The following is a 25,034-nucleotide window of genomic DNA, read 5'->3' on the forward strand; positions in this document are numbered from 1 at the left end:
TATGGCTGCTAATTTTGCAAATCAGATTTTTGAAATTAAAATTTCACCACCTTTTGCAAATGACAAACTGTTTCTTTGCTTATCAAAAGCTTAGAGTTTCAACGTAATTAAAACCTGGTGGACAAGCTCCTGGTTGTGTACAAGAAAAGAAACCTTTAAATTATTTTACACATAACTGATTGCAATAAAGGAATAGATCTGAGTGTCATTTTGGCGAAACGAAAACCTCGTAGTCGTTTTCAACAACTTCAGGCATTAACAGCAGAAGCCTTGTTGCATCTTGTTCTCTTCGGAAGCATCTAAATTTGTAAAGGTAAAAAAATAGCAATTTCAGTGAACAAAATATACTGAAATAGTCTGTTTTATTTCTTCAGCAAGGTAAAGTCACACATCTCAAGTTCCATTTAACAAAAAAGTGAAAAGTAATGAAAAATAGCCAAAAAGCGCCAAAATAGAGAAGCATTTAAACCTTCCAAGTTCCTGCGTCATTCATTTGAGATGAAATAAAAAGTTTTCATTTATGTGATTTCATATTCAAATTAAATTTTCTCTTTCCTTTGCCAAGAAGTCCAGAGTGACGTCATCTCCAATCAGCAAAAAGGGCGCCCAGTATTTGATGTCGCGGAACGTGTCTGATTCTCTGAGGCTTTTCATGGCCAGGTTCAGTGACTCGCTTGCTGGTTTACCTCCTGCAAGTTGTTGATAAAAGTGTTTCATGAACTCAAGAGTAGCCTCGTCATCAATCGCCCACAGGGACACCACAATAGATCGAGCACCAGCCCCCATAAAAGCGCGTGCAATGCCAACCACACCTTCAGCCTTGATCTCGCCCCGGCCGCTGTGGCAGCAACTAAGCACAACAAGTTTGGCCCGAAGTTGAGCATTCAACACATCTCCAATTGTTAAAATGTAATCCTCCTCCGTTGGCACAGTAGACATTCGGTGTGGGTCAGGTGTAAGAGCAATTTCGCCAGTTTCCATACATCCGTGTGCCGCAAAGTGAACTAGGGAAACGGAACTGAGTCTTTTCAACACCTCTTGTTTCGTGGCCTGACTGCCAATGATTGGTGTGATATTCAGAATTTTTCCGATCATTTCTACTTCTTCTTTAGCACACGGAAGCTGCTTGAGGACTTTCTCTCCCTCGCTGTTAGTAACCTCGGATACCCACGGATCTCCTACAAGTAACGCACCGCTGCTTTTGTGATAATCATCTGGGCAATCAGCAATGAGTCTAAGACTTTCTAACGATGGAGCGACTCGGATTGTGAACGATTCACACAGGTATTTAGAATTACCATCCTTCAATGCAGCGTAAGGAGCGATCCACAGGGGTCCATCAGGAATAATGAGTAGCTCATCCCCTTCAATCAAGTCAGTCAACGGCTTCATAACGATATCATACAAAGTGCTCAAGCATCCGTCTTGTTGGATGTGAGGTTGAGGCTTGGCTTCTTTGGTTTTCTCATCCACTTTTGAACGGCCCTCCCTCAAAGCATCTAAAGATCGATTCTCGCATCTCACATTAGAACGAACACCAAGTTGTGTATAGACACCGAGCATGAACGCCTCAAAGGACAGGCTAGATCCACTATTATCTGAAACAAAACCTTTCAGTTTACTTTGTCTTAACTGAACTTGTTTTCCTTCGGACACAACCCAAAGATTGACGTTAGCTTTGTCCACTGCCTGAAAGACAGTGTTTGATGGAACGTTTTTTAAAACTGCGCAATCTTCATCTTCTCCCTTGTGGTGACTTGTTCCACCACAAAAACTGGATTCCATGAGGTCGGTCAGAGCTTGAGCTCGTCCTTTCTCAGCAACAAATAAGGCTTCATCTACATTACCTTGTTCTACGAGAACTCTCCACAAACCCGTATACGCCACTTGATGCTGATTTCGAAAATTAACTTTCCACTCATCTTTAGATATTAGAAGTGCTCTCAAGGAATTGAATAAGTTTATGCTAGCTTGATAATATTCAACGGCTTTTGGCAGTCTACCTTGTAACTCAAAAACCAATCCTAATGAAGAGTAGGTAATTGCCCCCCAGGATTTGTCTCCTAATTCTTGAGCTATTATAAGATGTAGGTTGTGGTACTCTATGGCTTTTTTGAAATCACCCAGACTGTCATAAGCATTGCCAAGATTGCCATAAGCAGCACCCTCCCCATGCTTGTCTCCTACTTCTTTAGCTATTTTAAAATGTAGGTTGTGGTACTCTATGGCTTTTTTGAAATCACCCAGACTGCCATGAGCAATGCCAAGATTGCCATAAGCGTTACCCTCCCCACGCTTGTCTTCTACTTCTCTAGCGATTTTAAGATTTAAGTTGTGGTACTCTACGGCTTTTTTGAAATCACCCAGACGGTGATAAGCATTGCCAAGATTGCCATAAGCGTTACCCTCCCCACGCTTGTCTCCTACTTCTTTAGCTATTTTAAGATGTAGGTTGTGGTACTCTATGCCTTTTTCGAAATCACCCAGACGGTGATAAGAATTGCCAAGATTGCAATAAGCGTTACCCTCCCCATGCTTGTTTCCTACTTCTTTAGCTATTTTAAGATGTAGGTTGTAGTTGTCTATGGCTTTTTTGAAATCACCCAGAATAAGATAAGGATTGCCAAGATTGCCATAAGCACGACCCTCCCCATTCTTGTCTCCTACTTCTTTAGCTATTTTAAGACTTAGGTTGTAGTACTCCATGGCTTTTTTGAAATCACCCAGACTGTGATAAGCATTGCCAAGATTGCCATAAGCAGCACCCTCCCCATGCTTGTCTCCTACTTCTTTCGCTATTTTAAGATGTAGGTTGTGGTACTCTATGGCTTTTTTGAAATCACCCAGACTAAAATAAGCATTGCCAAGATTGCCATAAGCAGCACCCTCCCCACGCTTGTCTCCTACTTCTCTAGCGATTTTAAGAATTAGGTTGTGGTACTCTATGGCTTTTTTGAAATCACCCAGACGGCCATAAGCACTGCCAAGATTGCCATAAGCAGCACCCTCCCCATGCTTGTCTCCTACTTCTTTAGCTATTTTAAGATGTAGGTTGTGGTACTCTATGGCTTTTTTGAAATCACCCAGACTAAAATAAGCATTGCCAAGATTGCCATAAGCAGTACCCTCCCCATGCTTGTCTCCTACTTCTTTAGCTATTTTAAGATGTAGGTTGTGGTACTCTATGGCTTCTTTTCCCTGATCTATGACTTTCTTGACATCACCTGAACTTGCACTACCGTGGTCATGACTAATAGGATCTTTTTCCTCCATGGACTTATCTCCCACTTCACTGACAGACTGAAGTCTTAATGACGACAAGATCCCATTGTTTTTGTCAATCTTTTTTATGTTAAGGGTTAAAAATGTGGAAAAAACAAAAATACATAAAATAAATACATATCTTTAAAATTTTTATTTGTCCATAGGAAAGCACAACGAAAGTTTCTGAGTCTCTAAGTAGAGGCAAAAGGTCGAAGGCAGAAAGTCTGCATAAGATATGTAAACATTAAAGAGCTTTTTGTTCTGGCTTGTTTTAGAGAGATCATCTACCCAAGTATTATGTATAAACTGGATGAATATTAGTCTTCTAACCCTTTAGCTCCCGTGAGTGACCAAAAGAGAATTTCTCCTTACAATAGCAATACAATATCAATCAGATAAGTGTTGAGAGTAAAAAAAAAAAAATATCAATTTAAAAATAGTTAGTTGATGCAATAATAAATTCTCTGTACTAACATTACAAGAATTGTATGGTTGACAGTAAGGACAATTACAAATTTGGTTTGGGAAATTAAAGGGTTATTTAAACTAATGTACCAGTTATTGGCATGGATAGTAGAAGTAAGTCAAATTGGCTAAAAGGAGTAATTTCATTAATAAGTCATGAGGTAATAACTTCTCCTTTGTTTTTAATCACACATACTTAAAGTATATGAGCTGACAAGTTCCCATCATAATTAATACCCTTCTTTGTATTTTCTCCCTTGAAACATCAAATTATGGAAACTTTTTTCCATTATACCCACGGTTAAAAATGAAAGATTCCTTCAAAGGATACAGCTAGTCCCTTATCACACCAAGTGGTTGCTTCTTCAAATCTCTTCAATTCAACACAAGCAGTGGCTCCTGTAGGCAACAACACAAAGAAGCATACTATTACTGTAGCTCAATGCTGAGAAAAGAACCTGAAACCATTGAAATCATTACAGACCAGAAGAAAAAAACAAAACAAAACAAAACAATACAAAAAAACTAAACGGAAAAGAATAAACAGGCCCTATTAGGTTTGTTAGATTTATTTAGCCTTACAGACAACTGAAACTTCTAAGAACACTTAAATTGGGATCAACAACTGCCACAAAAACACTAAAAGTTAGGTAAGTCCTGATCCTTCTTTTTAAAACAGCTAGATAGTGACTTCAGAGCGTGTCCACGAGAGCACCGGGCAGTCGTGCTACATGCCATCTCACCGATTTCAATGAAACTTTGTCAGTTTAAAGGGTTTAACCCAAAACTCCAGAAAACAGACTGATTTCTGTTTCGTTTCTTTCCGGGGGGAGATAGACCACCCCCCGCTTTTTCTTGGTTTTCACCAAGGAAATCGCTTCAAATAGGTAAAATGTATGAAGCTCTCACTGCGATGGTATTAAACCGATTACTTTGACGATTTGCACACTTATTTTAACATCCTTAATTAATGGCTGCCGCGAGTATGAGTCAGTTTGATCGACGGCTTGTCAATCAACAGAGACAAATATACGATGGTATTTTTAGACTTTTCGATTCATCTAAATATTTGACAACTTTGAGGTCAAATATCTCCCGTTGCCAGAAAGCTACAACACTAATCTTAATTACCCTTAATAACCCATCATTACATCTCTGAAAATCATCAAAAAAATCTTTGGGCATTACCGTATTTTTGTCTTGGATACCTTTTAAAATCTGCGACTGTGACAAGTTTCTCTCAACTACACCTGTCACGCAATTCTTGCTCTAGGCGGTCACTTGACAAAATAAACCTACATTTTTTAGCTCTTTATACAAGATGATTGGTCAAGAAAGGTGAAAAATGTGAAAAACTTTCGAGATAATTTGTTGGAATGGAAAATTTCACGTTTAGAGAGATGCATGTTGACGGAAAATCAATGGGAAAATCGTAGCGTTTCTTTCTTCAGTTTGTTTATTACTTTGAAGATTTGCTAAAATCAGGACATAGGGCTCTTGTACAGAACAAAACATTCATTAGCCTATACTTTGATCGTCTATTATCATTATAATCAGGAGAGGAGATTTTAAGGTCACATGTCGCCTGCTTGTTGATGTACAAGTTCCGAGAGTAACAACTTCGGCTTTTCCATACCGCGAATGACGGGAAACTCTGCCCCCCTTATTTGTTAGGAATTATAATAAAGTTCGCATATAACGCACGCTGTCATTGGTTGAAAGAGCGTGCTCTATGAGAGTATAGAGCATAGAGCTGAGCTAGAGCAATTCACATCAGCCACTGCAACCGAGTTTTGCGGCGCTTTCATCACGAGCGATCTTTATGTTCCGGTGAATTCGGCTGTCGTTCATTCAAAAAACACTCGCCTTGAATAATTTGTTTTCTGCCTTGTCATGTGGAAAAAACTCGCGTGTATTTATGAGCCATAATTGCTGGTTTTCACGTGACGTCACTAAATTTCAGACTTCAGAACTATTGATCCTCCTGAGATTTTACTTTCATGATGTATTAGAGCAGCTAAAAACTAATATTCAGACAAATTTTCACTCAAAATGGGTTCTTGGTTTAGTGATAGACTACTCTTGAATTTCTAAGCTTTTGCGTGACGTGGCCTTTGCATGACGAGCGAGAGAGCTGTTATGTTGGTTTAAAAGGTGACTTATTTAGGGAAATTCAGCTATCTGAACAGTTCTTGTATTAGAATAAAGTATTATAGTTACGTTTATGAGTTCTTAGAGAGATAAATTCACGCTTTTGTAGCAAAACTCAGTGACAGATGTTTCTGCTGGTTTCCGGCCGCCATGTTGGTGCCCATCTAGGTGGGCACCAGCATGGCGGCTCTATACAAATCTCTATAAATTTGGGAAAAACGTTTCTCCTCATATCTTCCGTAAGAAAAATTGCTGTGACCTGAATCTTGGCGAGAGTCTTTACATATCTAGCTTCTTTCTATTTCCAGATTCTAGACTAAATCGATTGAACGGTTTTTATTTTTTATTTTGATCTATTTTGAATGGCGTGACACTGAAAACCAGCAATTCGGCTGAAATTCACTGAACATTTCACTTCAAGATTCTGTATTAGAGACTCAAAAACTTCACGCAAAATTGTCAAGTTCGACTTGCCGAACTATTTTAGTTTGTAAACTATAGTAGAATGTGAACTTTGATGGTTTTTGGACTTTGATGGTTTGACACTTTTGACAGCTTTAGTCTTGTACAGCCAATCAGATTATTTGAATCATTCTAACAAGGATTCTGATTGGCTTATTGCAGTGTGCTTTATGAGAGTATAGAGCATGCTGACGACATTGTTGTTCGCTTTGGAAATAAAGTTTGTTTTGGAAATTGAAAGTAATGCTTGGGTAATTATAAAACAAATAGAGAAGCCTTGACTGTGCTCTGTTCTGTTAAAAAGTACTTAAGAAGCGGCTAGAGCACTCAAGAAGTGGAAAGAAGCACTCGACTACGTCTCGTGTTTCTCCCTACACTTCTTTCGTGCTCTAGTCGCTTCCTGCGTGCTTTATAACAGAACAGAGCACAGTCAAGGCTTCTCTATTTGTTAAATATCAATAGCCTCATAAATTCATTAACTACGCCGTGTTTCCAGAAAATAAGAGTGGAAAATGTTTTTTCCACTTTCCACCATCAAGAAATTCCACGTATAGGAATAGTATTTGTAGGGTCACTGTGTGACCTTTTATGAGAAGTAAAAATTGTTTGTTTTTTTTTTTTCAAGAAGACACTTCTAAAAAGTTCCTAATCCTTCTGATATCTTATTTTGTTGTTTTTTTACTGCAAATACCATCTGCGTTTGCTATTATTTTCGCTGATTGTCATGGCCTTTCCTGCGTGCACGTGCGAGCTAGTTCATATACAGGACTCTTTCGAGTTTCTCTGGCCGGTGTCGGGCTTATGTGTGTAGGTCTGGTTCAAAAGATATCTGCACGCTGCAACACGGGTTCCTATGTTTTCTCCTTTTTCTTTATTTGTATTTTCATTCTCTTACTTGCATTATCACACATTTATGTTTTTTTATTCCCTCAGCACGTTCCCTCAGATTTGGAAGTAGGCCATGAAAAGTCAATATTGACCAGAACTGAAATCTTTTTTTATCATTATTTGTTTCGGAGAACCCCCGTCATTTGTGACTTTATTTCTCAAGAAAATGTGTTTTTATTTGCTATTTATTTCCATTAGAACATGAAACTAGGTCCTGATAAGTTTTTTTGTCTCGTGACTCCCAAAAACTGTGTTTGCGATAACATCAATTGAGAAATCAAAGGCAATTACGGCTGAGAAATTCGCTTGTAGTCTTCTACCCGCAGAAGGCAACTCCATATAATGACACGTTCTAAGACCTCAGTAATTAGAGACATTGGGTGATGTTGAGGAGTGAAATATTTACACTAAATCTGTGACTCTTAAACGGATCACGTACTCGTACATGTAACGTCCGGAAAATGTCACGCATGTATAACACCGTAGGCGCACCTGGCGTATTCTATCCACTGACTTCAATAGTAAAGAGATAACTTATTTACTATTTGTATATGAGGAAGCTTATTTACTATTTGTATATGAGGAAGCTTATTTACCCTGCTTGAAAAAATCCTTGATGAAGTCTACTATTGTCAGACGAAACGCGTGGGAGATAAATACAAGTTTTTACTTTCTCGGTTCGTGCAGTGATGCTCACTAGTTTGTTCCGTCAAAAATGCTTTTAATGTGAAGTCACGTCAACCTCGACAGGAAAACTAAGCTCACCCTGTCATAATCAATGGTTTGACACCGTAAGTACCAATTTAGGTACATCATTGGACTTTGATCACAATGATGAAAAAAATGTGTGTTTTCCTCACGCTCGCCACGATTATTCTTTGGAAAATTGTTTTACTGGAGGGCGATCTCGCTTAGCTTGGCGCGTCTTGACTCTGGCCGACGAAAATTATCCAGGTGAACTCCATGAAATTTTAGTCAAATGTTTTAAAAACTTTGTCTACCCTTGATTTGCACGCAGAAAAAAAAAAGGCAAATCCCGAACGGTATTTCAAAACACTTTATTCATGAGTCACTTATGAACTGTTTCATAGCAGCCCGAGGAAAAAGAAAAGTTGAAACAACCGGCGTATCGGTCAAATGAATTCCAATTTTTTTTTAAGGATTTGGTAAGTTCATTTTTCCTAGAAAATTTAAGTGGAGGTCATTTTTTTGTGACAGCCGATCAAAGACAGACATCTCTGAAACGTCTCTGAAACTCTTACGCGTACACTTCCGGTAATATTTTCCTCCTTCTCGCAACAGCGCAACAGACATTGTTAATCCTACGTAGTGTAGGTGTATCAGTTGTATTACGTCTTCATAGTGATGCAATATAAGAAATCGAGTGTCTAAAAAGCCCTCAATTCAATCTAACACTCGAATTGATAAAGTCAAGATGGTGCAGTTGTCTTCTTCATTTGCAACAAAATGTACAACCAAATGTTACTTTTCTCGCGCTGGCCAGGGACGGCAACAGCTCACACCTCTAAATTCGTGGGTATACAGCTTAAAAAAAAAACATTTGAGAGACGTCGATGTATCCCAAACATGCGTTTCATCCGAGATGAAGCTTATTCTTGCGCGTATTGGCTTATTTGGAGATTACGAAGGCCGCAATTTCACGATGTACCTCAAATATCGTGCACAACTTGGTGTGAGATTCAGACCTTCGGGTTCGTAAATGCCAGTATCCTCCTCATAAAAATCGGAGACATAAAAAGAGAGAGAGAGATGAATCTGCAGATGGCAGAAGAAATCAAAGCTGGTGGCGAGTCTTTCTGGTGGCGGCAAGGTGACTGTAAACCTAAATAGAACGCGTACTGTAGCTGCTATCTTAGAGTCGACAATGAATAAGGAGAAGGGCAAGAAGAGCGCTTATCTGAATATCAGTTTTCCTAACTGGTGATTTGTGACTGAGATGAACTTTATATCATATGATTGCTAGGGATACGCAGGTATTGTAGAAGCGCTCACATAGATAGAGGTGGGCGATCCTCCCTCTGACTTAAGAACTGCGACAAGTTTATAGCGCAGACCAACTGGCACAGTTTGAAGCACCTCAGGATCTCACTAGGCTCATCACATTAGAAACTTTCAGCAAACTAGTCGTAGAAGCGGTTGCTTATCAGCAACGTGCACAGATTTCTGAACGCGGGTCATCGCGAAAACTATACCCAATCCGTCATAGACGGAACAAGAAAGCCAGATATTCTTGCTAAAAGAAGGATGTATCCTGACAAAGACAAACACAGTGAAGCCGAGAAAAAAATTCCGCCTTGGATAAGATCAAGAGGAAATGGACTAAGACCGGCTTGCCATTCTATAGGGGATGGCTACATTTCAGGTCGGACCTCAGGTAAAAATTCTGACGAACAACCCCTAACTAGCCAAGAGGACTTTGGATGGGATCATTGGAAAACACAAAAAACAGCTACCTTTTCTCAGAAAGCAGACAATTATCTCCTAGACGTGTGCTGGACAAGGGAGGAAACTAGTGAGGCAACCGCCGCTAATGTGATTTCCCAAATATCGAGTTTAAGAGACGACACCAGCCAGAAATGTTGTCTAAGACTGACCGGTTGATACAGCAGCAAATCGCTCGATACTTCAGCCGGTTATCTGCCGTAACAAAAATTGGTTTATTGATGAGGTCCCCCTCTATGATTAAGGCCGATGCCAATGATCTAGCTTCAGAATTCGAAACTGACCGAACAAGGCAGAAGATAAGGAGAGACCTTGCAAAATTTAGACGAAGACTGCAGGAGAGGGTAAAGCTGCTATTAAGCTAAAAAAAAAAGATATTTACATCTCACTTTTCTCTGATATTTATTGTCTTTGCTCACGAAAACAACTGGCTATGTCTTGGGATTTCATCAAGGCAAATTTGCAAGAAGGCTACTCGTCAAATTACCGCTGGCTCAGATCCTTATTTAAAAATTTTACAAGTCACGCAATTAAACGCCGGCAACACTCGATCTCGAGAGATGTAGATTTATGTGTAGTAATAGAATGCTTGAAAAAAATATGCAGATATTTTACGATCGAAGCAGACAAATAATCATAGAGATCTGCAGATTATTCTGAAATTGTTATCTAGCAGACAGCATGAACAACGCGCTTGAATAATTCCTACTAAGAGTCTTCGCCGGGTCACACAACAGATGTTAGTTTAGCGGAGTTCTGCATTGAAATGTTCTACGGCGGTAAGTGACAACGACAACACTATTTTAATTTTATTTTCGGGATAGAGGCACAGTTTTTATTCCGATAGAACTATTGATATTTGCTCTCGAGCGAGAGCGCAGAATTTCTCGTCTGTAAAAGCCGAAGTTGTAGCACACTAGAACAATTAGTAATATCAACCAACACGCAACATGTGACTTTAAAATCTCCTAAAATGAGCAATGATGATGATTAACAATCATATTATAGACTAATGAATGTTTTGTGCCGTACAAAAGCCATATCTGCTAATTTTAGCAAATCTTCAAAGTAATAAACGACTGAAGAAAGAAACGCTACGATTTTCTCATTGATTTTTCGTTTACATGCATCCCTCTAAACGTCAAATTTTCCATTCCTACAAATTACCTCGAAAGTTTTTCACATTTTTCACCTTTCTTGATCAATCATCTTGTATAAAGAGCTAAAAAATGTAGGTTTATTTTGTCAAGTGACCGCCTAGAACAAGAATTGCGTGACAGGTGTAGTTGAGAGAAACTTGTCACAGTCGCAGATTTTAAAAGGCATCCAAGACAAAAATACGGTAGTGCCCAAATATTTTTTTGATGATTTTCAGAGATGAAATGATGGGTTATAAAGGGGAATTAGGATTAGTGTTGTAGCTTTCTGGCAACGGGAGTGTTAAGGATATCGAACAAAGAACAGGATATCGAACAAAGAACAGCCTTTTTTTGTTTAGATCAATTGTCAATTACTTTAATTTGCGTGCCTAGTTACGCTCTTAGCTACAATGTTTTTCTTTTTCCCTATTGGTTAGTAATCGGATGTTTTAGCGTCACCACGCGCATATAAAAGCTAAATTAGCGTCCCTTTAAGCCAGAGTTTCGTAAGATTTCACCTTGAACAGCAATAACTTCGTCTTTCGTTCCAAACCTTTGGCAGAAGCGGGACCGATATGTAAGTGATTTTCGTTAGTTTTAATTCAATATGTTTAAGTTTAGTTTTTTACCTTGGGCGATAGCGCACATATGTACTGTGTTGCACAACAGTACAACTAATTATCTTGAAATCGAAGGAGTATTTTGAAATAACTAGACGCTCGCAAAGTAACACCCACATTTTAGTCTTTGGGCTGTTAACCAGCCGCAAATGGTCATTGTGTAGCTGATCTTTGATTCTCGAGTAGTTTTAATTTAGCCTTTTATGATTTGTTTATGTTAATTCACGTTAATTGTTGTTATTTTAATCGCGTTATCGACATAGGCACGTAAAGCGTTTCATTCATGCTTTCGTTATAATATTATTGCAATTTCAGTTTACGATCGTGATCGTGACCGTGATCTAAATAAACACCGTTGATAGTCATCTTGGTTTTCGTGGTTTCATTACGACCGGTAAAATAGTCCCTACATCAGCGACACTTAGAAAACACGCATAGCGACACCCCTCGAAGTTTCCTCTTTCGTCGCAAGCGTCACAGGGAGATATTTGACCTCAAAGTTGTCAAATATTTGGATGAATCGAAAAGTCTAAAACTAAAGTCGTATATTTGCCTCTTTTGATTGACAAGCCATCGATCAAACTGACTGATGCTCGCAGCAGACATTAACTAAGGATGTAAAAATATGTGTGCAAATCCTCAAAGTAATCGGTTAGAGACCATCGCCGTGAGAGCTTCATACATTTTACCTATTTGAAGCGATTTCCTTGGTGAAAACCAAGAAAAACCGGGGTTGGTCTTTCCCCCCTGGAAGAACCAAAACAGAAACCAGTTTGTCTCTTTGAGTTTTGGGGTAGACCCTTTAAACTGCCAAAGTTTCATTGAAATCGGTGAGATGGCTTGGAGCACGACTGCCCGGTGCTCTCGTGGACACGCTCTTAACATATCTCACACCTGTGACTCATTGAACTTAAGGAACTAAAATATTCATGCTGAAATTTTACTTTGCATTCCACATTGAGTTGTTCATCCCGTTCAAAATAATATTCTGATCATGATTAATGGAAAGTAATGGCATAGCAGTCAAGAGCTGGATTCAAATGTACATCAGGGTGGTCTCGACCTCTTAATTAAAGTCAATCGAGACAAGATTGAACTCCATTTAACCTCATTTAACCTTAGAGTGTTAAGTTCTTTTGTTATTATTATTATAGCACAGCTAACATATCTAACCTCTCACAATTGCCTTAAGGAAAGTTGGATTTAACTCAATGGCTGCTTCTGCATCCCTTAGTGAATCCTGGTGATTTCCTGTTATTGAAATAAATATCTCTGATTAGCCATACATGTTGCAAACCAACTACCATTACTATAATTTTGGGAAAAACTTGTGATGCTTGTTGATATCTGGGGTAAGAGGTTACTTCTTTGTATATTTGAGAGGCCAAGATAAGATCTAAATTTTTCTGGGCATGTATTCAAAATTATCACCTTTTTCAGAAAACTACTACTGACAACTCAATAGCTTCAAAATAGAAAAAAAAATGCATATTAAAGCTCTCATCATCTTACCAAGTTTAAAATGTGCAATAGCCCTGTTGTTGTGCAGTTTGGCCTTCAGTTCTTTCTCATTGCAGTTCATTTTAATTCCTTTGTGTAGTGTCCCGTATGTTCATTATTATTATGGGATATAGTAGCGGAGAGAGCATGTGGTAAGACGATATAAAACACAATAAAGATTACGTTGTTGTTACAAAACGGAGTTGTACAGTCAATACGTCAAAGACACCACATTTGGCGACGAGGATAAACGATATTCAACTTGCCGTGCGGCTGCTGAAGTGGAAACGAGTTCAAACAGTGGACAAAACTCGCACAGATGGCCGTATGCTTAAGCGGATTACCTGGATTACCTGCGTTCGACGCCGTCGGCGAACCAGCTACACTCGCCCAAAGATGGTTAACTTGGAAAGAAGAATTCGAGCTTTATGTTACTGCCTCTGGAATCAGCGACCCCACACAAAAAAGAGCACTACTACTTCACCTAGCCGGCCCCAAAGTCCGAGATGTTTTCAATAATTCCATTCCTGCTACAACACGAGGCGAAGCGAAAGATTACAAAAAAGCTATGGACTGCCTTTCAGAACACTTCAAGCTCAAAAAGAACGCCCCAATGGCCAGACAAATATTTTTAGCGGCTACTCCATTACCTGGTGAAACCGTCAACAATTTTATTACTCGCCTGCAGAAACTAGCAGAACATTGTGACTACGAGGGCGAAAGGGACAACCAGGTGAGAGATCGCGCCATTTCTTTTCTGAAGGACAAAAATCTCAAGTCAAAATTGTACCATGAGGAAACACTGCCTCTCAGCAAACTCATGGAAATCGTTAGCCAGTATCATGACAAAGAAGCGCTTATCCTCATTCCCGAAAGCCACGTAAACAGCTTGTCCCGTGATCCAAAACAAGGGGGAAAATGTTGGCGGTGCGATAAAGTGGGTCATTTCGCGAAAGAATGCCGTCGCTCACGTGACCACAAATGCGGAAAGTGCGGGCACATCGGTCATTTTGAAGTGTGCTGCCACTCCAAGCAGAATAAAGGACGAGACCCCAGCCAAAGTTCAAGTCGTGGTCGCGGAAACCCACGAACAAAACCTAGCCGTGGACGAAGAGGAGGAAATTCAAAGGAGCAACGTGATGTACACAACGTGTGCGAAGACGCGAGTGCAGACGAGCGCGTAAACAGTGATGACTTCTACGTGTTCAGCACCGGGAGCACGGATGGAGAGAACACCATGGAACTCATGATTGAAGATAAGCTTGTAAACATTGTTATAGACTCTGGTGCTAGCTGTAATTTAATGTCAGAGGAAATGTTTAATTTTGTATCGGGGGGCAAGGCTAGATTGTTGGACTGCAATAAGAGAGTTTATGCTTATGCTTCTGTACAGCCTCTCCAGCTTAAAGGGAAATACTTTTTTAACGTACAAGTACCACAGACCCACAAATCCCTGTATACTGAATTTTATGTAATGTGCGGTAAGGCAGCGACGCTACTTGGTCGCGAGGCCTCCGAATTGCTGGGCGTGTTAAGGGTAGGCGTGTCCATTAATAGCTGTGATGTCAAATCTGATAGCATGGAAAGCCTCACAAACAGTCTTGACCGAAAAGCCCTTCTGAAGTCCAAATTTCCAAAAGTATTTCAAGGCCTCGGCAAGCTCAAAGGATATCAGCTAAAACTCCACATTGATGAGAGTGTTCAACCAGTCGCTCAGCCACTACGCAGAATCCCTTTTAGTAGAAGAGCTAAGGTCACCGAAAAGCTAGAGGAACTACTCAAACTTGATGTCATTGAAAAGGTGGAGGGACCAACCAGCTGGGTGAACCCCTTGGTTGTGGTGGAGAAGCCTAATGGTGACATCAGGATATGTCTTGATATGAGGCAAGCAAATCAGGCCATCGTACGGGAGAAGCACCCAGTACCAACAGTTGAAGAGACACTCCAAGAAGTCTCCTATGCCAAAGTTTTCTCAAAGCTAGATCTAAATATGGCCTTCCACCAAATTGAGCTACATCCAGACTCTCGGGATATCACAACATTTGCTGCGCCTGATGGTTTATACAGGTACAAACGCCTGCTTTTTGGCGTGAACATGGCCACAGAAAAATTCCAGCAGATCGTGTGGCAAGTAATTAAATGCTGCCCGGGTGCCTACAATCTCCATGATGACCTGCGAGTCGTAGGGGCAGACGACAAAGAACATGATGAGAATTTAGACAGGGTCATGCGTAAACTGGAAGAATCAAACCTCACCTTGAATTATGACAAATGTGAAATTGGTGTTAGCAGCATGGTTTACATGGGTGATGTACTCTCTGGCGAGGGATTAAAAGTCTCCAGTGAACGAGTGGAAGCTATCGTTAAAGCACCAACGCCCCAAAACCAGTCTGAAGTAAGAAGCTTTCTCGGTTCAGTTCAGTTTTGTGCGAAGTTCATCCCAAACTTTGCAACCATATCAAGTCCATTGTGGGACCTAACCGGCAAAGATGTTAAGTGGCACTGGGGTCCAAAAGAAAAAAAAGCCTTTCAAGAAATCAAGGGCCTGCTAACCAGAGCACCAGTGATGGCCTACCACAGGCAAGGTGCCACAACACGGCTCACAACTGATGCTTCTCCTGTTGGAGTTGGAGCAGTTCTGGAGCAAAAACAACGAGACGGGACCTACAGGCCAATATATTACGCTAGCCGAAAGCTTAGCAACGTTGAAACAAGGTACTCCCAGTTCGAAAGAGAAGCTCTAGCTGTCAGATGGGCTTGCGAGAAGTTTTACCTGTACCTGTATGGAATTAAATTCGAAGTCCGCACTGACCATAAGCCGCTAGTCACAGTACTCGGTACAAAGTCGAAGCCTCCATCCGCCCGGATAGAAAGGTGGCTCCTATACTTGCAGCAATTTCAATACACGCTGACGCACATACCAGGCAAAGATAATCCGGCAGACGTCCTCAGCCGCCTGCCTATTGGCTCAACTCAAGATGACGACACCAGAAAGACGGAAGATTTTGCATACAGCGTGGCAAGTGCAGCAATACCAGCCGCTTTGTTGCCGAAGCAAGTTGAGACTGCCACAGCAAATGATCCAACTTTACGGATAGTGCACAAAGCTGTGATCACTGGTGACTGGACCCAATTGTCAGGCACCACCTACAAAGCAGTTAAGGAAGAACTGTGGGTAGTAGGACAAGTAGTGATGAGAGGGACTCGCATTGTAATGCCTCAGAGCCTGTGGAAACAAACCATCATGTTGGCACACGAAGGTCATCAGGGCATGGTCCGTACTAAAGCCAGGTTGCGGGAAAAAGTGTGGTGGCCACAAATGGACAAACAGGTGGAGGATGCCATACGTTCATGCCACCCCTGTCAACTTGTGGGACCAAGATCAAAACCAGAGCCTGTGAGGTCAAGCAGTCTACCTGATGGACCCTGGCAGGAGATCTCAGTGGACCTTCTTGAAATCTCAAACGGTGAACACCTTTTAGTTGCTGTCGACTATTATTCTCGTTGGCTGGAGGCTATTCTCCTAAAGAAGACAGATGCCCGACATGTGATAAAAAGCATGGAAGCTATTTTCAGAACACATGGACTACCAGAAACTCTGCGCAGTGACAACGGACCACCATTTGCGTCAAAGGAATTTGAGGGCTTCCTAGAATACCTGGGAATAGACCACAAGAAGGGCATACCCTATTGGCCACAGAGCAACGGAGAGGTAGAACGCGCAAATGAAACAATTTTGAAGATAGTGCGAATTGCACGCGTCGAAGGAAAGGATTGGAAAAAGGCTCTTGAGAACTTCCTCTTCCAATATAGAGTTACCCCACACACTGTTACTGGATTATCACCTGCAGAACTACTGATGGGGAGGAAACTGCGTGACAAACTTCCACGAGTCGAATTCTCCAAAGACCGTGCAACTGAAGCATATTGGCAACAGTTGTTGAGAGAGAGAGACACTCGTGCAAAACTCAGCCAGAAAGAGTATGCAGACAGAACACGAGGAGCCAAACACAGCAATATTGAGGAGGGTGACAAGGTACTGTTAAAGCAGACACGTGAAAACAAGCTCTCACCAAACTATGAGCCAGAACCTTACATTGTCACTCGTAAAGATGGAAATGCTGTCATTTTACAAGACACAAACGGGAACAATAAGATGCGCAACATTGCTCATACGAAAAAGTTTATGGATCCTGGGACTGTTAAAAAAGCAGAAATAGATCCACAGCCATGCCTAGCCGAGCAACCAGCGCAACCCCGACAGGATGAGCCAAATCTCAGTTCTAGTCAATCAGCAACAGATACATCTGAAGCCGTATCTAGCCCCTTACCTTCAGTTGCTTCGCGCCCTGTGCGTGCCAAGCGAGCGCCCTCCTGGATGCAAGATTATGTACGCGCCTAGTTTAAAATTATTCAGAAGAAAATAAGAGACTCTGAACTTTCTTTTCGAGTACTTTATTACTTGGTTGTTTTTTTTAATAACTTAGGGGGAGATGTAGTGTCCCGTATGTTCATTATTATTATGGGATATAGTAGCGGAGAGAGCATGTGGTAAGACGATATAAAACACAATAAAGATTACGTTGTTGTTACAAAACGGAGTTGTACAGTCAATACGTCAAAGACACCACACTTTGGTGTAAAAATGAATAGCATTGATGAAATCTCCTTTCTTGAAGGCCTCATTACCCTCATTTCTATAAACATCAGCTATGGCTGCAAAGAAAAAATAAAAAAATAATTTGTGTCAAAGTCTGTGGTTGTAGTTAATAATTACCTGTGGTTGTAGTTAATTAGTGCATAAGCAGAGCTGCTAAGATCTGGAGATTTAAAATCTGCAGATTTTTCCTTTAGTGCCAGCTGCCACTTTTGCACCTGCCTGACTTGACCCATCCCCTAAAAAGCTTGGAGTAATACTGCTGAATCATTCACTAAGCTCATGAGAATAAAGGAAATGATCACCAACCTAAGAAGCATTGATCTTCAAATGAATTCTCTTTTTCAGTACCACAAGAAACATACAAAGAATAGTATGGAGAATATGGATACTGATGTTAGGGTGTCAAGGGTTAAACACCTCCATATTCAATGATATAACACTTGCACTCTACTGGAAATTGGTTGCTTAGGGGAAGTTGAAACTTTCAATTTAATGTTGCATAATATAATGGAAAGATGATGATGATGATGGTACTTATGATGCAAACTTACAAAATGAATGTTATATGATGATCAAATAAAGTCTTTACTTATTATAACTTTGTGTACTTGCTTTGAAATTTGAGGAAAGAAAATAACAAATATGTCATAGATCCTCTCAGTCAATGAACAGCATATTGTAATCATAGAAGAGAGTCATGACTGGCCAAACATCCTTTAAGGTGGTCATGCAGTGTATTAATATCATTCTCCACATCTGCTTACATTCTTGAAACTGGTGGAATAGAAAATGTTTTAACAATGACTGAAACCAAAGTTGAACCTAGCTCACCTCGTAAAGTGTCCTCATCAAAACCTGGAGCACTTTCTTTGTCAGGTAAGTCTTCATTTTCAGATGGAATCTTAATTGGACTTCTTTCTTTAGCCATAGCAACTGTAAGGGGATACTTCTTTCAAAAAGTTGCTGTTTTAAGTCATCCTGGCCTGAAAAAAAAGATGGTTGCAAATGGTAAAAAATTAGCTCAACTTATTACCCAATTGTAAACTAAATATTTTTTCCGTGGGAGGGATACATAGACACAAAATCACAAGCAATTAATATTAATAGCATATTTAAAGCAGTAAAAGAACAAAAGATATATATACTGAAGAAAACAAGCATTAATATTTAAATAAACAGTAATTCACTTCTCATTACAATAAATTTCAAGATTTACCAAAGACATTCCTATGCAATTGACTGAAATAAATTGGGCAAAAATCAACATCTGTGTGTTTCAAGTTTATATAATTTGTAACAGTAGCAATTTAAATCATTTAAACTAAGAGGTGGTAGGTACTTAGGTCACATCTGGATTTGAAAAGTGGCCCATCCAGGGCCTGAGCTTTACTTAATCCTGGTTTCCTTACATGAAGCAACTGGGAGAATTACTACCCAACCCTGGACAGGATGCAAGTCCATTCCACTGCCTTCCCCCCCCCCCCCCTTTCACCCCCCTTGCATTTTATCAGGTTTCCCTAACTAATTTTTGCTACCCATTTATACTCCTGGGTGGAGACAGACACTGTAAGAGTAAAGTGTTTTGCACAAGAACACAATACATTGACTGGAACCCAGACCTCTTGACCCTGAGTCCAGCACAGCCCAGGCTACAAATCCAGACCTCTTGACCGTGTGTCCACCTCACTAATCATAAGCCCACCATGTCTCCGCAAGAGGAGAGAGTTCATACTGAATCATTTCTCATAAGAAACAAATTTTACAACACCAAAGTAAAATTTTCATATTTGATTTTTCAATAGGGATTACTGCTCAAAACTTATAAAAGATGTATCTCATTTATTCAATTTCCTACAGTTGAGCTGATGCCCATATTTGTATAGGTGATTGTTAGTTCAACTGTTTCACTTCATCATAGGAAAAACAGTGAAATATTTACATTTATGCATGCTGATGTATGTTGAAATGGATTTCAATTTGGTACAGGAGCTGACATTTTTGCTTTATTATTATATGTATATTTAACTAATTGTTTTTGCAGTTATTCCATATTTACATTGTCTGTGCACAAAATTAATTTGTCTTTGATGCTAACTTTAATTCTCCTAATAATCATGACTTGTTGTTTTTTAAATATCAAATAATCTTTGCTGGCTGTCTTCATGTACAAAAAAATTTAATAAATGTGGAGTAACAAGGAAGTCAATTGAACTGGAATTCAAAATAGCCTGTAAGTGTATATTGCTTTTACAAAAACCACTACAAACTTCTATATAACCAGCTGATTGCCAGGGCTTTACAGAGGTATATTGGCCCAAGGTTGTAACAGAAAAGGAATGACATGGTGCCAATATTCCCCAGAACCCCTCAAGAGAGCAAGGTAATTGTCATACACCAATGTCACTTGGACTAAACTAGTTTACAATGAATTTACATGTTTTATAATTTTCTGTATGGTGCAATGATGGCAAAATCCTGACCAAGTAAGAACCAATCAGAACTTTACATTTATCCCAAGACTTAACCTTCCCATATAACAACATAAATTATCAACAAACACATACTTGGATGCATGCAGCCTCATGCAGAACTAAACCAGTTTTGATAAAAAAAAAAAACAAAACAAAACAATTGATCGGAAACATTCAGTTGATATGATTATTGATTGATCGTATGTTGATTAGCAGATGACAAAAGGTAAAACTTCATTCAGACACTAATCAATCATTACCAGTTGATGAATTGGATTCCTAAAACTCGAATGCAGTTAATTGAAAGCACTCTTGCAGTAAATGACTAGCTGAATTTGAAGAAAAATCAACTTGTCTCAATATTTAACAAGGAAATCAGTATAACAGTACAGTTTGGAAGGACAATCTAAGCTGTCTATCGAAAAGAAAAAATCACTTTCGAACTACAGTATAAAATGATAAACATAAACACATGAAATACGCTGAAAATGTTTATCGCTTTTTGATCAAATGCATCGTAAATACGGGAGCAAATTAAGTTAATACGTACATAAGCCCGACATGAAAGCTAGTGCCAAACACGATTGTGTTCATGCTCCGCATGACACGCAAACGAAACTGAAAGTGTTGCGATCAAAAGGGCTTTTACTGAATCAAATCGATAATTTGGATATCCTTTGTAACTCTCCCGAATTACTTATTTTGTCCAAGGTAAATGCCAAGCATTGCTTGCGAATTTTTTTGAATTCGACAGCTGTAACTTGTTCAAACAAGCTCAGCTTAATAAGCTTGTAACTAACACGAAGCGGCAATACAATTAATACACGCCAGAATAAAGTAAAAGTTGGCAATCGTCGTCACTTAACTGCAGGAACGTCTTTCATTGTCGGAAATCAGAGAAAGTTCGGAAGATGAGGAACATTTGAAGGAGGAAATCTCAACTAAGAAAAAATTTAAAATAAAAGTATTTACCTTACACTCAATAATCTGATACAACCATGCGTTCTTATCTCTGTCGCGGAAATGGAAGGCACCTTTGACTATTTTACGACCTTGCTTCCTCAGTCCGTCATGAAAATGTTTCAAAGTCACTAAGACAGAGAAAGTACTATGAAAGACTCGAAAGCTATGTCATGGAACGGAGAATTGCAACGACGCGTTGTGAAAATGAAACAGGGAGTTCCTTGGCCCATAAATCTGTGCAAGCTTGAAGCCGGAAATTCTCCGACTAAATTTGAAAGAAGAGCCCACATATGGGCGGCTGTCATCGCCAAAAATACAAAAATAGAATTGGTTTGTAATAACAGATAGAGTCTAATTGTCTTTTGGAGAACGATTTATCTTATAATATAATCTCCTAAGAGATTTATTTAAAATACAAATGGACAAGTCGCATTTGGTGAAATGAAATATTCAAACAAAAAATGGTTTATACAATTGAGGAGCTGTGTAGCCACCCTTCTTGAACTGATTCAATAAAAACATGAGTGGCCAAGTGTTAACTGAAATGGTTAAGTGTCGAAATGACAAACGGTTCAGCTAACTGTCCTTTAGTTCAGTAACTTGACAAAAACGGTTCAGTGTGGTTTGAAATGGCCTAGGTTATCGGCAAATGGTTAATCGTAGCCGCAATGGTTTAGTATCGCATCAATGTACTCACCGTAAAGTGAAATGGTTTAGCGTGACCCCAAATGGTTTAGCGTGACGACAAATGGTTTCGTACAAACCGAAATGGTTTCGTGTTACAGCGGTTGGTTCAGTTGGTTTACGCCGTAACCGCCAAAAATACATAAGTGAAATGGAAAAGTCAAGCTTGAAATTGAATAGGATAAGAATCTCAAGGGCGCCTCAAAACTATAAAAACTATATAGTTTTTAGGCGACCTTTAGTTTTAGTTTCGTCGTCTTAAAACAATGAATCGCTTTATCACGTTTCCCAGCTATGGTTCTTACTGTCTAGACGGTAAATTTGCCGTCGCGTAAAATGATGCATTTTATCTGTATTTTTGTTATTCCTTTTGTTCCGAAATATCATTTACTTACTGATATTGCGGCAAGATGATGAGGGTATAAATTTATTCGCTAACAAGCTAAAATAGACAAATGTGAAAATGGTTATTACTGGAGTGAGGCTCTTTGAGTCCAGTGGACAAGGACGATGAGGCTACAGAATTAATTTTTTCCTGTGGTGAGCGTCGAGTGAACCCTTACCCCATCATAGTCTATTCTGTGGCTAATTATCGACCCCATCTTAGTCACTTTTGGTAATACGCGCTGGAACGACCTTCTAACAGCGAACTTTCCGTCATTTAATCGGCCTACTTTCTTAGACTTGTCTTACCCCCAAATTTCGAAAATGTGCGACCCCATTATTGTAATCAACTCTGTTGAAAATGCTATAGTCGATAGTCAGTTCGGTCGTGATCGTGACCTATAACTAGGAAGCACACCCCACGGGGTGATCATACTTGTGGCTGTGCCTCTGCTACGATCTACATACAGCCGGAATACACAGTGCATGTTCTTGTAGTAAAGTAACTGAACTTCGGCTTAAATCGAACCTCGTAAGTAGTCTTCATTAACATCCTGATTAATTTCTTTGTCAGCTGTTTCAACGTCCACGAATTGGAACTTCAGTTGAAATCCTCTCCATAGCCACTAAAGATGTGAAGAAATGTTTGTTACTAAATTTCTGTCTTAACGCTATCATATAAAAAGATGACTACAACAGGTAGCAGTAGCCATCAACTTAACTTAGCCTGAATTACATTTAATATATATGCTCTCGACAAATGGGGTTAAAAACAGAAAAAAGCAGCATGAGGGTCTCAATGCGTGACTTTTGTCACGAAGCATCTCCATTCCTACGAGTTCTCACGTGGTCTCGATATCGAGTCACGCACTCCTTAAAAACAGACACTCTTAAAGCAGGTATTTATTTTACGAAACTCTTTTCAACTCGCATATACTTTTGTTTTTCACAAGTTTCTTTGCGGAACTTTATTGTTTCTTGCTTAATGGAGTGACAGACTGTCACGCACTATCGTAGACACCACTATTATAAAATATTCACTAACATACAACTAGCGGCGTGTTGATTTGGTGTTGCACTCAGGCGGAAATTATTTGGCTGCGTTTAAAGACTAATCTTTCGCCTTTTAGAACAGACTGATGGAAATGTAGACTCTCCATTAGCAAAGAAATTTTTAGATTAGATTAAAACCATTCCAATCTTCGTGCGTGGGAATAGATGACTCACGCCCGAGATTCTCCTGATTGACACGAACACTCATGGTGCCACTTGGAGTTAGGCGCTTTTCAAGTTGAAAGCCGTTCACTGCAACGATTTTGCTCTATAAATATGTGCATTGAGGATGCGCAAAACCTTTGAATCAAACTCACCTTTTATTGGTTTAAACACTAAATTATTTGCGTTTGAACGTGTACGTAACAAAAAGAGCAAGCAAAAAAAAAATATAATGAGTCTCAGTACTAATCAAAGTGCTCTGTGAGCAAACTCGTGAATTGACACATAATTTTTTAGATTATGTTTAATGTTATCTGGTTTAGGGAATTTTGTGGTTGATTGTCATATCTAGAGTACGAGCAGTAGTTCAGTGTTCGCTAATGTAGCAGAGAAACAAAGTAACGTTGGGATAAGAAGGCATTACAATTGAAATGATCATGCTATTACATTTGACAAGGTGGATGATGTCATGTGTTTTAAACGTCTATCATTTTTGTTTCTGGTTCAAAAGAAAAGGTTGGAAGTAAATGTGGGTGAAAAGTGAAATTTACTGTCTTTCGTTGTAAATATTAGAAAATCAAGGCAATACTGTCTTAATGAAAACATTAACGATTCCCTCTTTATCAAATGAGACAAACGGGAACGAGTTTTGAGTGATATAACTAAGCCAAGCCTGCCATCGTCGTTTTGGATCTCCGCCTGGGTAGATTTAGGTCACGTGCTAGGCAACGTATGATCAATAACAAGATAGAATTTCATTTCGGGCCTATTTATCAATTTTGTGGTGTGTAACTTTCGCATTTTAGTACGTTGTTTGTATGTTGAATCTTCAAATTGTCTTGAAACTTAAAAGAAAATTGTTCTTTAAAAATTCACTGAAAATCGGTAGCTAAAATTGTTTGTTTAGATGTTATCTGATTTTCGTGTTAACTTGTTATTTCGTCAGTCGCCGGCATCTTTTGTTGCTTCTCACAGGAAAAACACACGCGACGAAACGTAATGATCAATTTTGTCCTCAATCTCACGCTATAACAGAAAAAGCTTTTGAACATCTGTAAACTCCGAGCGCTTCGCAGTAAGTGATATTTTCAGTGTGAATCCTTGCATGCCTGCCAGTCGCTGGCGCCGCTTGTTGAAACTAAAACGAAAAAAAAAACTCTTTTAAGATTATCATTGGCTTCTTTTTCACCCCACCACTATTCTTAGCAACAAAGGACGCCATTTCGTCTGTTTATTGCTCGCCAAAAACTATAAAATGCACTCTAAAGCCTAAAATCTAAAAAAAGTTTACAGGAATCGACCAATCGAGCGAGCGAGCGAGCGAGCGAATGCTATTCCCCACATCGTATCTATAACTCGCTCTTGCGCATGCGCGCAATTCACGAGTTAAAAATGAAATGAAATTGGTATATTAGGATTTAAGCCCGTTTACATCTTAAGGGAAACATCTAAGAAGTAACTAACAATTTCGCTTGAGACACGAAAACACGAATATTATGTCATGTGCTTTTTTAACCAGAGAGATGGGTAACGGGCTATTTACAATTGGTTAGAGCCATTTTCTCGGTCGTTCGCATAGATAGAAAGTAAGAGGAATATTACTAATAGGCAGGTAATACCTTGAGCGGTGCAGGAGTGATGCATGCTCGTCTATGTCCACACGGGTTGTCATCGTAAAATCTTCCATAAATATTCGTTCAATCAC

At 39.5% G+C, this 25,034-nt stretch overlaps 1 protein-coding gene and 2 long non-coding RNA genes across 3 annotated transcripts; 1 reads left to right on the plus strand and 2 right to left on the minus strand.

The window, feature by feature from the left end:
- Window positions 1–345: 345 nt before the first annotated feature.
- On the minus strand, window positions 346–13,040 carry LOC149038129 (uncharacterized). Its single transcript, XM_089187151.1, has 4 exons — window positions 12,965–13,040; window positions 12,626–12,703; window positions 4,061–4,128; window positions 346–3,342 (listed from the first exon to the last, which is right to left on the minus strand). Exons 1-4 carry the CDS (start codon window positions 13,032–13,034, stop codon window positions 535–537), a joined length of 3,024 nt encoding a protein of 1,007 aa, XP_089043277.1. The 5' UTR covers window positions 13,035–13,040; the 3' UTR covers window positions 346–534.
- On the plus strand, window positions 11,130–11,817 carry LOC149038130 (uncharacterized). Its single transcript, XR_016181058.1, has 2 exons — window positions 11,130–11,409; window positions 11,768–11,817. It is a non-coding gene; the product is annotated as an uncharacterized LOC149038130 (long non-coding RNA).
- A 4,530-nt stretch (window positions 13,041–17,570) lies between the features above and the next one.
- LOC149038131 (uncharacterized) lies at window positions 17,571–21,261 on the minus strand. Its single transcript, XR_016180796.1, has 3 exons — window positions 21,056–21,261; window positions 18,444–18,595; window positions 17,571–17,668 (listed from the first exon to the last, which is right to left on the minus strand). It is a non-coding gene; the product is annotated as an uncharacterized LOC149038131 (long non-coding RNA).
- Window positions 21,262–25,034: the final 3,773 nt, after the last annotated feature.

The sequence above is a fragment of the Pocillopora damicornis genome, chromosome 11 (assembly GCF_964200805.1).
Source record: "Pocillopora damicornis chromosome 11, jaPocDami1.2, whole genome shotgun sequence".
In the NCBI taxonomy this organism is placed as follows: domain Eukaryota; kingdom Metazoa; phylum Cnidaria; class Anthozoa; order Scleractinia; family Pocilloporidae; genus Pocillopora; species Pocillopora damicornis.

Bases quoted from the DNA above. Each gene is read 5' to 3' on its own strand.
- LOC149038129 (XM_089187151.1), bottom strand. From the start codon at position 13,034: ATGAACTGCAATGAGAAAGAACTGAAGGCCAAACTGCACAACAACAGG. The intron at 4,129-12,625 runs GTTAGATATGTT...TGTTGCCTACAG, and splicing joins CCTTAAGGCAATTGTGAGAG to GAGCCACTGCTTGTGTTGAA. The intron at 3,343-4,060 runs GTATCCTTTGAA...AACATAAAAAAG, and splicing joins GGTGTGATAAGGGACTAGCT to ATTGACAAAAACAATGGGAT.